Source organism: Lontra canadensis, unplaced genomic scaffold, assembly GCF_010015895.1.
Source record: "Lontra canadensis isolate GAN:19392208 unplaced genomic scaffold, GSC_riverotter_1.0 scaffold6, whole genome shotgun sequence".
In the NCBI taxonomy this organism is placed as follows: Eukaryota; Metazoa; Chordata; class Mammalia; order Carnivora; family Mustelidae; genus Lontra; species Lontra canadensis.
Genome location: NW_022631000.1, coordinates 27,833,481 through 27,849,517, shown reverse-complemented (window position 1 = coordinate 27,849,517; position 16,037 = coordinate 27,833,481). Strand labels below are relative to the sequence as shown.

Genomic DNA, 16,037 nt, shown 5'->3' with positions numbered 1-16,037 from the left:
TAAGTAACTTGCCTAAGGCCACGAACTTGTGTAGAGCTAGTACTTGAAATTTTGAAGACCGTGCTCTTTCCATACCAGGCTGCCTCTCACTAAAAATCTTCAAACGGAGGGATACAATGATCAGGCTTTAGAGCAGTCAGGCTGTAGTGCAGACAGGGCTTTTTAGGAGCAGTACTAGAACCTGAACCCTGGATAAGGGGCTATTGAAATAGTCCGGTTAAAAGGTGGGGCAGATATAAATTTGGCAGTGACAAGGAGGGAATGAAAAGAAAAGTATGGATTTGAAAAACATTTGGGAAATGAGAAGAGCAGAACTTTCGATTAGTTTGATGTGGTGATGAGGGGGCTGTGACTAGAATAAATCTCAGATTCAGTTCTGGATTTAAGTCTGCCATGTTATCTTGGTCATTTAATTTACCGTCTTTGAATTTCAGTTCTTTTGTTTTAAGTGGGTTTAATTATGCCACTGACCCAAAATCTGTTGGAGAGTTTGAAATGATACATAGAAGGTGACTTGCGCTGTGTGCTTTGTATATGGGAGCCTCTGAATAAATGATAAAATGATTATGTTAGCTCACTGGATTTTAAAAGAATGATCAAACTTTAAGAGTTTCCTTTTAAAATGGGTCTACTTTTGGGAACGGTTACATCTTGGTATTATAAACCATTACTTTGATGTTACCAGTTAACCAATACCTTGATGTTACATAATTTTAAGAGAAACTATGCCACTGATGGATATCAGAGTGGGAGAGAGGAGAATGGAGCAAGGGACTAGCAGGGAGGGGGAAAGAGGTCAAGAATGCCTGCCTCCTTATTTCACAGTTTCACCTAGAAAAAGCTGTTGTTTGCAAAGCTTTTGGGAGGGAAAACAGGAGTAGTAATTTGGGGAAAAAATAAACAAAAACAAGGGAAGCACTATAGTGGTGATTGGCTGAATTATCTAAGTACCTTCTGGCACTTTCCCCTTCTTTGCCTTTGGAAGCTCTGCGTGCATTAAAAATAAAATACAAAAGAGGCAGCTTTTAGAAAACAGGAAGAAAAGATAAAACAACCCTCTAAATGCTTTACCTGGTTGGTTTTGGCCAAGTCCTTTATGATATTTGCTTGTTTTTCATCCTGGGGCTTCACGCGGAGCACCTTCTCCCTTTAAGAATGTAAAAAGATGAAACGTGAACTGTAAAGAAGCATTCCTTTATCCTCTTCCTGTATAGAGACTGGAATGCAGGGCAGTTAGGTTTACCTGTCAAAGCGGACAGGAGCAGTTGCTAGGGTGGTAGCGATCAAACCCAAAGGCAGGATGAACCGCATGGTTCTTCTTTGACTGCCCCAAGATCCTCTACCAGTTTTATGCCTCAGGTCTTATCTGGAGGAACAGCTGATTTCCTCTTAGGGTTCTGGTGGATGAAATGTTTTTCTAATTGGGGAGGGAGGGGTAGGATGGCAACACTAACACCAAATGCCCCTTTTGTGGCAGCGTCACACTACCCTTTTGGAATTGGGACTACCCATATTACAGGTGGCAGGCAAATTCATTTTTTAGGAAATAACTTGTCCAAGATAGCAGAGCTAGTATGTTCACAGAGTTGAGATTTGAGCCCAGTTCTTTGTTCTGAAATGCAGCTTTTCTGTGATGGAAAAAAATCACTTCAAATTTGCAATTGGAACCTGAGATGAATTTGGGTATTTGGCTTCAGAACCTTGGTGGGTGGTCCTTAATAACATAAAATATGTTTTTGAAGCTACATTGTAACTTGGTAAGTTATAAAATATTTTGAATATACTAAAAATACTATAATCTCAAAAATACTGATGTATTCCCTATCTGTATTTTGTACTCTTGCCATATTTTCTCCGTACCGCTCTGTGAAGAAGTAACTGTTACAGAAAGAGCTAAAGCAATCACATCCCCACTCCTTTCTCCTTCTCCTCCCTCTGGTCTCAGAGATAATCCCTGTATCTAAAGCAACTTGAGGACTCCTAGAAGGCACCATTATATGGTTGCTCAAGTGTTTGTTCCTTGGCTGCTCTCTTTAGGGTCTGGATGCAGGGTTCAATAAATGCTTTCAGAAAGTTGAATTAATGAAAGTCATTTATAGACCATTCTAAATAGTCTCTTGAGGGATCTTTAACTTTGTACATGGGTTATTTGGGAGAAGTCATCACCTCTGCTCAGTAGAATTAAGGTAATCTAATGGAGTGAGTAAATTTAGCTAATCAGATAACTTACTAGACTTTCCTTTTAAAAGCTACTTCTTCACATTGACAAATGGATATAGATCATCCTATAGAAAACTTCTCAGAGTCATGGTTGTATAGTTTTATTATCAAAATAATAGTGTTGGGGGAGATGCCCATGTTGCATGTACAGCAGCAATAGCTTCATTCCTTTCTCTCTGATAGGTGTGGATTAGAACATATCCCCAAGGGGCTCTCTTTGCCCCAACCTTGAAGGTAAGGGAGAGGTGGATTTTACAAATGCCTTCACGTTTTTGACACTGGACAAACTCATCAGCACTAGAAATGACCAAAGCAAATATTTGCTCCGTTGCTTCTGAGGATGTATTTAGTAGGGGTACAGAGGAAAAGGAAGAGCTTGACGTTACAGTTAGAAACACATAACCTTAGAGTGGCTCCTTCACCCTGAGCGAGCTGCTTAGTCATTGTGGGCCTTTGTTTCCTCATCTGTAAAATGGAGATGCAAATTGGACTCTGTCAAGTGGTAGGAGGGCTAAATGAGATAGCGTATGTGAAGGACTTGGTGGATGGTAGGTGCTAAAACATATGCTTGTGCCCTCTAAGCACTTGTTAAGGTTGTGAGGTTCTGTGAACAGACTTATAGTTGACCACTGTCAGCTGGGGTATCAGCATGTATCATGTGGTAGATTAAAGCCGTGGCTGCAGGGGTGCCTGGGTGTCTTAGTAGGTTAAGTGTCTGCCTTTGACTCACGTCATGATCCCAGAGTCCTGGGATCGAATACAGCATCCCACTCCCTGCATAGTGTGGAGTCTGCTTCTCCCTCTTGGAGAAGTAGTGTAGTTAGATGTAGCTCTTCCCCCGTCATGCACCCATTCTCTCTCTCTCTTTGTCTGATGAAGAAATAAATAAAGCGGTGGCTGTTTCCTTTAGGGGTGAAATATCTTTCTGTATTTGTTTTAATGTGGACTACTTCAGGAAAAATTTTTTGTTAGGGCTTTTCTTTTTAGAGTTTTATTTTCTGATTCTTCAAGTAATGAATGCCTACTAGAAATAATTTAGCAGAAACAGAAAACTTGAAAGAAGAAAATAGAAATCACCTTTGATTCTAACATTCTTTTAAGTTTTCTTAAAGACTTTTCCTGTATGACTAGTATTAAAACTGTGGAGAAGGCTTGAATATCTGTTTTACAGGTCAAGTATGAAGGACACTTCTGTTTTATTTGGGGATCTGTGTAAATGTGTGAAGGATTCTGGTATCTCTCAGGATAAGACTCTGATTATAAATAACCTTGGACTTAATATCTGTACGTATTTCAGTTCCCTGTTTCTAGAACAGGATATTGGCATGTGATGCTTTTAAGACTTCCCACTACTCCCCAGTTTACTTAGCCTTTGAAGAACAGATACAATAGATAGATTTCAAGAGTATTCTCGAGCTTTTCCTCAGAACAAGTGATTTCTTGGTAGTTACAATTCTGAATAATCTTATATTATTGCATCAAAATTTATAAAAGATCTTGGCATATGTATAGAATAGGATAATAGCTATTGGACAACATATTTTAGGATTGACTTTGTAAGGTGGTGAGACATTTCATAGGTCAAATTAATCTCTTTAAAAAGAAATTTAAAGTTGAATGGCTCACTCAACAATAATTTTCCATCCTTCTGGATCTCTGTACTCCTAGGATTTTTGTAGTAGTATATATCTAGCCACAGTTTAAAATACTTGCTTTAGGGGCATCTGGGTGGCTCAGCTGGTTGGGTGTCTGCCTTTGGCTAAGATCATGATCTCAGGGTCCTGGGATCAAGCACCACATTGGGTTCCCTGCTCTCTGTGGAGCCTGCTTCTCTCTCCCTCTTCTCCTCCCCTTCTGCTCATGCTGTCTCTCTCTTTCACTTCCTCTCTCTCAAATAAATAAATAAAATCTTAAGAAAAATAAAATACTGCTTTATTTTTGAAGTTATATTTTTATGCATATTTTTAAACATTATCACTGTAAAAGAGATATCCTAGAAAATGAAAATTCTCTTGTGATTTTACTAGACTCTTTCAGATACTTCTTCATCTTCAAATCAAATCCAGTAAGCTTCTGAAATACCTTTAGATATCTCAGAAAGGGTATGTTGAAAGAAAAATTTGTTGCCTTTAGTTGTGGATATTGGATTCTTAACAATGAAATGAAGCTGCCTGCAAAATGCTGCAGGAAACTTGTCTTCATTATTTGAAGGAAAGGTGGCATTTCTGGACAGAGTTGTGGGTGTGTGGTTCAGGCAGTGTCAGAGCTGGCTAGAGCGGGGGGGGGAAGTGACTATCTGTTCAAATGAGATGACCTAAGAGGATCATCAAGACCCCATTTGGCCCCCAAATAACCTCATTAGCTGTCATGGTTCCTTCTGTTTTTCCTCTGTGCCTGAAATTTTCTTTGAGCAATTCATATAGTTTAGCTAGCAAAAACAGGTGAATACATAGGATGTTATTCTAGATGTGAAGAATCTACTCCCATATTCCAGACTGGAAAACCAGTCTTGCTATGTTATAGCAACACTGTTTGAGATAGGAAAAATTCAGGGAGCCATTTATGTGCTGTTGGCTAATTACCGTTTGGGGAGGTAAGGGCTTGGGACTGAGGAAAGGCTCAGAGCCTGTCCTGGGATCTCACTGTGGGGATAATTTAAAGGAGGGAGTTAAAGGGAGGTGCTCTTACAGTCAGAGGCTCTTGGGTGGGCAGGGCTGGGTAGGAACCCTTTGCAGTCCCTGGTCCACCTGTAGGAGGTCATATGGTATTACTGCACTGGGGAGGACTGAAGCAGACGTGTTTTTTTGTTTTAGCTCAGTTTAGCTCAGGCAAGTGGCACTCCTAACCAGCTAGCTGTTGACTTTCAGTCGGCCAGAGATACAGCAAAAATTTTTCTGGTGCAAGAAATCTTGGACACAAGGGATTTTAAATGAGAATATTTACATACTTACTTTCCTAGTCCTTGCCTTTTAAAAAAAAATTCCTTGGAATTTTTGAACATTTCTAATTTCTAATTTAAAGTGCTCAATTTAGAGACATAGTTCTTTATGGTTGACACACACGACTTTTGAACTTTGGGTCACACACAACATTTCTTAGAGGTCAGTGTTATCCGCTAGAGGTGGAATATGGGAGTGTCTTGTGGAACTATCTATGGATTGAATGATATACATCCAGCAAGATAACTTCACTCAGGTAACTCTGGTTGAGTTAGCTCTCCAATTCCCAACATGGATATAAATTTAAATGACACAGGAAAAGATAATTTAACTAAATTACATCTGTTTTTTTCTATTGTGATCAATACTGCTTGAGAATTCATGGGAGTTTCTTTTTTTTTTTTTTTGCACTTAAGTGTCTGTGTATCTATTTAAATGTACTAAATTTTGTCAATTTGTTTGACAAATTGTAGCAGCTGCACTGCTACCATCTAGTGGACAATTAATGCAATTAATCATTCTTTGGCTTGACAGCTTCTGAACTACTGTGGCTTCAAAGGATTCTTCTTTTGTTGTTGTTGTTGTTCATTTCATTTTATTTTTTCATCACAAAGTATTCTTCTTTTGAATAGAACACTATCATAGATATTTTAACATGTTTTGCTCGATATGGAATCCTGTTTTCCTTGGATCCACAGAAAACAACGAGTTCATATTTTAAAGTAAATAGAATAGTAAAGTAGATTTTAAGTTAAGAGATGCTCCTGAACTGCAACTAAATGCCTATTATTATATTTTAAAATTTGAACTTTGCATAATACTCTCTGAAATTAGCATGTTCAATTCTAATTCTGGGAAACTTCAAGTCATGGAGTAATTTTTGCCTCTTTTGTTTAAGACCAAACACCCTCTTGTTTTACCTCCCATCTGCTTTGTATCACCCTCCTTAACAAATCTCCTTGTTAACACCCTTCTGACACCCTCTTGTTTTACGTCTGTCTGCTTTCCACCTTAGCAGGTTGATGTTTTAAAAACTCTGATCATGTCATTTGCAACTGAATGTTTTCCATGGCTTCCCATTATTCTTAGACCAATGTTCCAAACCCTTAAGCTCTAAGCTTTGTTTAATAGTCCCTCCTTCCCTCCTCAGCCCCAGTACATGCCCTTCTTTCTTCTGGCTTTCTTCCTAAGATTTCTGCATCTTCACAGGGCTTGGAAGGGGCACTCTCTTCATCCAGATCATTGTGATTCTTTCTTCAGGTTCCAGGATTCTCTGAGAGAGCCTTCTCTTCCACATCAGGGAGGTAGACCGAGTATATGTTCTTTTTATGTAATTTGTCTAGCACTTACTTGCTTAATGTAAATTAAATCATGAATTACTAAATAATTTGTGAAATATCTAATTATTTATTTCATGTCTGTCTTCCTGAATGTTCATTGAAGGCAAGAACGGTCTTTCTTTTTCATTGTTCTGTCTCTAATTGCTTAACAAAGTGTTTGACATGTAGTCGACAATTCATAAAATAAATGAACTGAGAAGAAAGCTAAAGCAAGATGGGGTCTTTTCCCCTAAATTTCCTTGTATATATCTTCTTCCTCATAAGCCCCCATTATAACCGTACATCTCTAGAGTCTGCCAGTGTTGGCAAATACCCTGAGGACTTTAACTGCTATATAGTTGATCCGCATCATTACCTGTGGATGGCTTGCTTAGTCACTGGTTCACATCATTTTTTTTCCCCAAAGAAGTAGACAGTCTTGTCAGGTTTCTAATTATAATGATTCCTTTTTATTATGATCAGTATTAAAAGATCCAAGTAGTTTAATAGACTAGAGGCTTAAAAGAAATATTGGGGTCTAGAAAATATCCAGGCAGACTAAAATAAGAATTCAGGATAGGAAAGAGACAAAGAGTGAGCACTTTGAAATAAGGCTGTCATTATTCTCTGCTAGTACAGATGTCCCAGGACATATCTGGCAAGGTACTTGATGGCCAGCATCGTCTCCTCACAGGTTGGCCGAATCTGGGATTCAGGGAGGGCAAAGCCATATCTGCCTTTGTCCCGGAGTTCAAAGGTAAAGGAATATTTGATACCTTGGTCATAAGCCCAGTCATCAGAGCCTCCAGCAGCAGGATCTGAAATATGCAAAGAGCAGAAAAAAATAAACAAACCCCAAAAAACTTTAAATTCAGGAAGGAAATTTAAAAAAAAAAAAAAGAAGAAGAAAACCAGCTTTCTTTTATAGTTACAACTCTTTCACTGGGCAAAATATTATAGGTAGGCCAATTTTCTGGAAAACTGGGTTATAAAAGATATGGGGGGCTGTTTTAAAAAATCAGTCCAATCTTAACCTCTAAGCCTAATTAGTGGGAATGATGTATTTCATACCCCAGGAAGTATGTAATTTATAATAAAATATAAACTTCTCACTGTGCTTGTATGCTTTGGTAAACTATATCATATATAATTTGTTTACAAAATAGAGATAATTTCTTAGGAAAGAATGTTTCCTAGGAAAATATGGAGAGCCACATGATGACTGATGATAGGAGAGGGCTCCAAACCCCAAGGAAACAGTGCTGACTAATGAAATCAGAGCATCTTGAGGGCAAGGCTGGGCCTTTGTGTTTCCTCAGGGCCTAGCAGATGGTCTGGCCCAGGTTAGCATTAGGCCGAGGTTCAGTTCTTCATTTGGTAGCAGTTACCAAGTCACTGCCTTGTAGATTTTGTATCTCTTCAGTCACTAGGTTATTTGTTCGTTCATTCATTAATTCATTCTTTCATCTCTTTATTCAGTCAACAGCCGTACAGCCCTCACTGAGCAGCAGGCCATGGGCTCTCCTCTGGAGATGCCAGCATAAAGGAAAGACGTGACTTAATGCCCTTCAAGCATTTACAGAATGGGAAAAGAACCCTCACTGAACTACTCTGCATAAAACATATAAGAAGTTCACAGTATATGAATAGATGGGCTACTTCTGTTAGAACCCCCTTTGGAAAACACTGTACCCCGTATGATTCAGAGCAGGTTAAAAAAGGATAAGACTATAGAAAACTGTATTTTACATAAAACAAAACAAAACAGAACTCAGGACTGGAGCCTCTCCAGCTGCATTGGAGGGCCCTGTGATGACAGGACTGGGTCTTCTCCCTTGTATTTCTAGTTCTTTCAGATCTGGGGCAAAAAGAAATCATGCAAAGGCAAAGGATAATATAAGTAGAAATTTAAAACGGGGCCTGCAGGATGTGCCTTCCCAGTGAAATTTAAACTCTTCAGCATCTAAGTGAAATCTGGGGTCTAGCCCCTCTCTAACTCTCTTGCTATGTGTCTCTTGCCACTTACTCCAACACACTGAGTGACTGGTCAGAGGGGCTGACATCTACCACTGGAAAGTGGCTTGAGCCTGAATCAGCCCTTGCGTCTGCAATCTGTTTAGTCAGGAAAACACTCCTTCTTATACTTTCTTATACTTATACTTTCTTCAGCAATTGTCCTTCCAGGTAAAGCGGCTGTGTTATCCTAGACAGTCATCCCTGATGCTGTGGGATGGGCTGGTTGGTGCTGGAGTATGCTCTTTCCTTGTGCATCTCTGTCATAACATCTAGCACCCTATATTTAGTTTTCCTGCTGCCCTACTGTAGATTTTTTGAAGACTGTGCTAGTTCCCCAACTTCCCTTTCTCCTTTTCTCTTGCCTTCCCTCCATCCTCCTTTCCTTTCTTTCCTAGCACCTAGTGAGCACCTGGCACATAGCAGTGGCTGCCTGATGGATGTTTACCGGGCGCAACTGTTTTCTTGGGTTGGAGGGGATACTTTTTCTGAACAGAAAACTGATGACATGTATAAAAAATTCACTGTCAGGCAAAAGCCACATGCTTTAAATGATCTGAAAGGAAAGGGTCTGGGAACCATTTGTTGCCTTTTTAGGCATGTGGTCTCTTTGCATAGTTCTGAAGCCAAGACTCACAGATTGTTGTAGCTCCTGGGCCATATGTGTACTTGGTGCCATGCAGGGTGGCAAGTTCTTTTATGGTGGCTTTAGCCAGGGCGTTCTGCAAAAGAACCAGCAGCAGTTCATGAGTAAATAAATAAAAGCACACACTGACAAACAGACAAACATCTGTACATTATTTTTAAGACATTGAAGAAGTATAAGACACAGTTTGAGTTAGTTTTAATCCTGCTCAGTGTCCATCCAATTTTTCTTGCTAAGCTGATTATATGATCCAAGTAATTCTTGTGAAAATATGTCTTCCCTAATGCCCTCTCCAGGCACTCACTCTGAGCTTCCCTTTGAATGTGTGTCATATTGTGGCAATACCATTTACTGGCCTCTGAGTTTTCAGTGACTTTTTCTGTCTTTTATCTCCATGTCTTCAGGGCCCTGGTCAAGGGTTACCAATTGGTGGTGGTCCAGGAACTATTTGTTGGAACTCTGAAGATCATTAGCATATTACCCTCTTATTTGAGCATTAGGTCTTTAAATTCATTGTAAATAATTGTTGTAGTAAAGTATGGGTCCTAGCAGTAACTTCTGTTTTAGTCAGAGGACAATCTTTTACTTTCTTTCTTTTTTTTTTTTTTTAAAGATTTTATTTATTTATTTGACAGACATCCCAAGCAGGCAGAGAGGCAGTCAGGGAGAGAGGAAGGGAAGCAGGCTCCCCGCTGAGCCGAGAGCCCAGTGCGGGTAGGGGGGTGGGGGAGGTGCTGGATCCCAGAACCCTGGGATTATGACCTGAGCTGAAGGCAGAGGCTTTAACCCACTGAGCCACCCAGGTGCCCCGACTTTCTTTCCTTTTTTATTTACATAGAACTTAGTGTGTCTTTTTTCCCAGGTATTCTTCCTTAGGCTTGTTAAACATTTTGTTTTTTTAAACCTTAGTTTAGGCTAGAGAAATGAGACTATAGCAATCTGTAACTGTCTCAGATATCACATTCATTGATTTAGTAAAATGTCAGTGTTTATTAAGAATTAGGTTATGTGTAAGGATTAGTTTGGCAAATCTATATTGTCTTTGGAGCTTATAAGAGAAAAGCAGGAGACAAGAAGGTCTTTGTGATTGTACAAAGAGGTTGTCTACCTAATACAGGTAAACAAAAATCAAACACATACAAAATAACCCCCAACAAAACAAAACATAAACTACCTGGAAATGTGGCAAGTTATAAAGCCAGGACAGGATAGAATTATATAAGCTGGGGCAGGAGCATTAAAAATTACACATATGAATGATGGGATACTTAATACAGTGTTCACTGCCAACACTGGAACATTGGTAGTTCCAGGGATCAGGGTGGTTCCATCTTGGAAGATTTTTAGACTGAAGAATTAGATAACATCTACTCTATTTCAAATGAAGAACATTTGAATTCCAGAATTTAAAAAAATCAGCAAGTATTAGCTTATGTGTATTTTTGTTTTTTAAGAAGTGGCTTCATTTTCTCAAAAGACCCATTGCTTTTCTGCCTCAATGCCCCCCAACTCTTCAAGGGTGAGGGCTCTGTGCCCCCAGCCTCCCTGTGCTGTAAACTTCCCAGCATCCACTGACATACTGCATATTTAAATGAAATCACTCAAAAAGTAAGGCCTGACTTGGCTGTCTTGGGAATACAGATTTGAAAATCTGATTGTTTACTACAGGAGAATTAGCCATAATTCATTCTGGTTATGAAACTAGCTATATTTCATATTTTGGCATCATAATTATGTCTTGTACATATGCTTGGAAAGCAGTGAGGTTGGTGATGAAATAAAAATACTCCTCATTTTACAAAGTAGCAGCTTCTCTTAGTCCTTGTTATAATATGAAAACCAGTTTAGTAGTGTCCTATGTCAGATTGACAAGGGCATGTCTATAAAATTTCAAAGTTCCAGCTTCCAAATTGTTAGTGCTGCACCAACTGAGTGATAAATTAGAAAATTTAAAAAGAATTATAAAACATAATTCATGATTTTCTGGTCTGGTCCACTGAAATGGTGTAATCTGTTTCTTGGAACTAATTTATTCTCAGAGCTTCGAAACACTAACTTGAAAATTTTAGGGTTTTACTTCCCTTTTTTCCAATCTGGTAAACTAATACATGTTTTCTTTTACTGCATAGGATCTTCACTGTTGTGATCTAAATGTATAGTTCCTGTTGTTTAATCTTGTTCTAACCAACACACTAGAGCTAAGTATTCTCTTTACCCTTTAGTATAGGACCTATTGCAGATTGAAATGAGAATAATTAACAGTTGCACAGTGCTCAGAATAGATATAAAATCATCATGTGGAAATGTGAAATGTGGTGAGGTGCTAATATTTTTGGTAAGTAAATAGTACAGTTTCTACTGTTCTACAATTTCTTTAACTTGCCATTCATTTGAGGACACCTGTAGTTATTTTTCTGTAAGGCAGAACCTCTAATTCTAAAGAACTCTGATTCCTTTGCTAGTTACCATTCTGAGGCTTTTCATCTGTTCTGGTTTCCCCCTCCCCATTTAAGTCTTGAATTATTACTTCTAGTTAGAAATACAGTTCTAATAAGTTCCGGGGAACTAAGGTAAAGCGTTATGACTATGATTAGCAGTACTGTACTATATACTTGAAGGTTGCTTTGAGAGAGTAGAGCTTTAATGTTGTCACCATCACAAAACAACAAAACAGCAACACAACAAAATGATAGTTACGCGAGATAAAGGACATGTTACTAATGTGAACATTTCCCTATATCTATGTGCATCAAATCATCACATTGTACCCCTTAAACTCACACAGTGTTTTAAGTCAATTATAGCTCAATAAAGCTGAGAAAAAAGTAGTGTGATTCTGTAGGATTAGTTCTAAACATGAAGTTACGAAGACTAGAGAAGATTTAAAATAAGAAGATCATTGAAGTTATCCATTAACTTCAAGTTTCAACTTCAAAAAACTTCAAGTCTCTTAATATGTTTATTGATATGATGTAATATATGAGTTATATGACAAAACTGAAGGGGCCTACTTGTGATCTGTTACCTCATTTGACTTACCAATTTATCATTTTAGTCATAACTACTGTTAGGACCACACAAAAATGTTCAGTTTGCCTTTCCTCAAAGTGAGAATTACATGTTTTCTAAGACTTCCTAGGCATCTTCTGGAAGAAGTTGTTCTGCCTTTGGCACTGACTGAAACATTCAAGATTGATATTAGTTTAAAAAGGATGTTAACATGTTGCTGTCACTGGTGCACATTTCAGGAACATTTAGTTTGTGTCCGCCTTTGCTTTCCTTATTCTCAGTTGCTCTGTCCTCTTGATGTCTACCTCATCACTCATCTTCTGAGTGTCATTTCATCACCACATCTTTCAGTGGCTTTCTCACCTTCTCTTGAAGTCCCAACTTCCTTTCTTAGCCTAAAGGGTATGAGGTAGCCCCTCCTTTCTCTTTCAGTCTGCGTCACTTGCTGTGCACTCCGTGTTCCTTTGGAGCTAGGTTTCCCTGAACTTCTTCCCCATACACTTCTTCTTGACTCTCCTTACCTCCCTCACTTTGGATATCCTTCTCCCTTTGTTGGAATCCTCTTCTCGTCTTTGTTCACTTGGAGAACTACTGTTGTTTGTCCACATTTAGTTTTAGTGTCATCTTGTTAGTGAAGCTGCCCCTGAATCTCTTAGGGAGCAACGATTCCCCCTCCTTTGTGAAGGCTAATACCACTATCAGAGTTCCTGGCACTGTGTTGTATAATGAGTTGTTTTTGCATCTATTTTGCATCACCTCCCAGGTGAGGTCCTTATAGGAAGGGATTCTTGGCTATTTATTTTATATTCTCAACAGATTGTATAGCATCTAGTACATGGTTGGTTAATTGAGTCTAATCCTAGGACTGGGGCAGTACAGATGAGCCCGATTTGGGTGCGTGTGCAGGACACTGAGCCCTGCAAAGGCTGTGACATATGTGAGTGGAGATAGGGGATGTTTGTGGGGAGGGCACAGTACCATGTAGTGATGGTTGATGGGTTGCCACATTTACACAATGACTTCTTCTGTGCATTTTACTTATTTCCATTAATTTTTTAAAAAACAAAGTCTGTGGACCCTTTCTCTCTGCCCCTCTGAGGCCAAGAGACAAAAAAAAAAAAAAAATCAGAACAGACATTAATTGACCAAAATATCATATTTTAAATTCCAATGATCATAACAAAAATCCCTGGAATCAGTGTGGGTCTTTTCTTTTGAAGAGTTCAAATACTTTCACAAATGTTACTCATTTATCTTTCTAACACTATCTGTCCACATTTCATCAGCATAGAATTTTCTCGCAGAATGGAATGCCACGTGGGGCACCATGCTCAGTGGGAATGTTCCAACCAAGCTGGGTGACTGACCCCAGCCAGGAATGGTAAAAGAGAGATAATTCCTGTATTTGCTAAAACGTTAGAGTGGTAACTCCTTTCCCTTGTACATTTCTGTAAAAAGGGACTAAGACAGCTGACGAAAGATCCGCAGAAGCAATAGCACATCAGAAAGCGTGATCCACATCTTGAAACTCCAATTAAAGACATTTTCTTTACACCCTGTCATTTGAGGGACATCTTACATCCTTGCTCAATGGGTTCAAAATAAGAACTAACATTTACATAAAACCTTAGACTTTACAAAGAGCTCTTGATAAGAGCTAGATATTTTTATCCCCATTTTACGGATAAAAGAACTGAAACTCAGAGAGGATAAAAGAACTTTCCCAAGGGCATGCAGCCCCATAAGTGGCTGACTTGAGCTAGGTTCTTCTTGCTTTAAATTCTGTGCTCTTTTTCACTTCTCCTTGTGGCCTTCGAATACTTCAAAAGAAGTGTTGCTGGAGCTGGTTTTACCAATTGTAAAGAACAGAAGGAAGCTAAATATAAATCAGCCTCAGAGAAAACTTTGCTTTCAGTCAAGGCCAAACATGGCCAGCCTTTATTAATCCTTAGATATGAGTTTCCTACCATGTCTTATGCATGTTCTCTTTTGTCACCTGTTTTCTTAAAAAGAGGCCTTGGTCATAGAGCAAAAGACAGAGAGAGTCTAAAATGTCACATCTAACTCAAAGCCCAAGAGACAAAAGACCAACTAGTGTAATGTTTCCCAGGCTCTGAGCTCCAGGAGGCTGGTAAGATGAATAAGGCGAAGGTGTTCTTTTCCACTGACCTGCCTTCCCAGGTAACATGTGATCAGGAAGCCCCTGTCTCATGGCTGTGCTCATGGTCCTCATTGCAAGCCAGTGTCATGGGAGGTGGGGGCTGCCTCTTCTAATCTTCCACTGGTCCGTTATTACAGTACAAGAAAACAAAAGTTCCAAACTGACTATGGGTATAAACCAGTTCGAAGGAAATTTTCCCCAGAACTTTGTTTCTAACTTGAAGTTCTGAGTTTAATTATTCCTCTGGGCGAATACATGTGATAATGAAAGCATCAAAATAATCTTTAACTGCGGTTTCCTTCCTTCTGTTCTGTGATAATGGGTAACATACACCAAGGGACCAATGAGGAATTTAACTTTTATAATTTTGATGCTAGAGGAGAAACCCACAAGGCCTACAAGCAAGCGCTGAGGAGAAAGCCTTTGGGATTTGAAAAAACAAATATGTTTCTGAGAAAAACAGGAGGGTAAACAAGCACAGGCTCTGGTTGCAAAGCCTGAGATCAGAGAAAGGCAAGGAGTTAGCGAAAGGCTTGGCTTGGGAGAGCAAGGCCTGCCCATCTTGGCAGAGCCCTTGGGGAGTGTGGGAATGCTTTCACTGATGTAAAGCAATTTTTTTCTTTGGCTGATCTGCCTGAATATTTTTAAGCTCTTTAAAATTCAAGGAAAATGTGAAACGTGAGTTAGCTGAAGTTGCAAAGTCTAGAGCATGTGTGTGTGTGTGTGTGTGTGTGTGTGTGTGTGTGTGTGTGTAGGTAGTACTTCTTCCAAATAAATATTAAAAAATACATGTTGTATAATGGGAATGTACTGGGTTTCTGGCACTTCAGATTTGCAGAACACTGTAAGCTGTTTGCGAGGAGGGTGAAAGCCGGGGGACTTTAGCCAGGAATGTGATTCTGTTCTTATCTTAGCTTAAAGCAGGGTTTCTCAACCTTGGCGTTCCTGACATGTGTGCTGGAGAATTCTTTGTTGTGGGGGCTGTCCTGTGCATTGTAGAATGTTTATCAGCATCCTCTGGCCTCTACCCACTAGATGCCTATAGTACTCCCACAGTTAAAACAACCAAAAATGTCTCCCCAACATTGCCAAATGTCTCCTAGGAGGTAGGGGAGGGGACAGAATTAGCTTGAAAGAAATCAGATAAAAGACATAATTCTGGTAAACATGAATGTATTTTGGAGAAAGAATTAAAAAGAAAGACAACTCATTTTGAAGGTTCTCTGAATGCCTGTCTTTTTTGCTAATGATAGTACAAGTGTCTCTTAAATACTGCTACTAGGTCAGTGCTGCTAAAATAACCCTCTACTAGCAGGGTTGCCAATCTTTGCCAAAAATACAGCATACCCAGTTAAATGTAAATTTCAGATCGACAGTGAATACTTTTTCAGTATAAATCTGTAATATTTGGACAATACTTACACTATTATTATATTGTTTATCTGAAATTCACATCTAACTGGGAACCCTGTATTTGACTCAGCAATCCTATTTACCAAGTTACTGGCTCTAGGGCCTGCTGTGACACAGGACTCATTGTGACATTTAAGTCTCTTGGGTAATGTCATTACCTCACTTTCCCTCTTCCTTCACAAGAACACTGGAAACAGGTTGATCTTTCTTCTCTCCCCATTTTTCAGACCTATTGCTGGCCATTTGTTGGCTCTTTTCTCTGCCTAAAATGCACTCTTCTGTCCTTTGTCGCCCAAATCCTGCCCATCCTTCAAGAC

At 39.2% G+C, this 16,037-nt stretch overlaps 2 protein-coding genes across 3 annotated transcripts in view; both read right to left on the bottom strand.

Moving 5' to 3' along the window:
- CPA3 (carboxypeptidase A3) overlaps positions 1 to 1,374 on the bottom strand; it is a 33,978-nt gene extending 32,604 nt beyond the window's left edge. For both annotated transcript variants that reach the window (XM_032852438.1, XM_032852437.1), the window contains exons 1-2: positions 1,244 to 1,374; positions 1,072 to 1,147 (exon numbers count right to left, since the gene is read on the bottom strand). In XM_032852438.1, the coding sequence (XP_032708329.1) occupies positions 1,072 to 1,147; positions 1,244 to 1,311 (144 nt within the window). In that variant the 5' untranslated portion in view covers positions 1,312 to 1,374. The remainder of the gene's footprint in view (positions 1 to 1,071; positions 1,148 to 1,243) is intronic.
- Positions 1,375 to 6,971: 5,597 nt separating this feature from the next.
- CPB1 (carboxypeptidase B1) overlaps positions 6,972 to 16,037 on the bottom strand; it is a 34,301-nt gene continuing 25,235 nt past the window's right edge. The window contains exons 10-11 of the mRNA XM_032852435.1: positions 9,129 to 9,213; positions 6,972 to 7,296 (exon numbers count right to left, since the gene is read on the bottom strand). Of these exons, the coding sequence (XP_032708326.1) occupies positions 7,109 to 7,296; positions 9,129 to 9,213 (273 nt within the window). The 3' untranslated portion in view covers positions 6,972 to 7,108. The remainder of the gene's footprint in view (positions 7,297 to 9,128; positions 9,214 to 16,037) is intronic.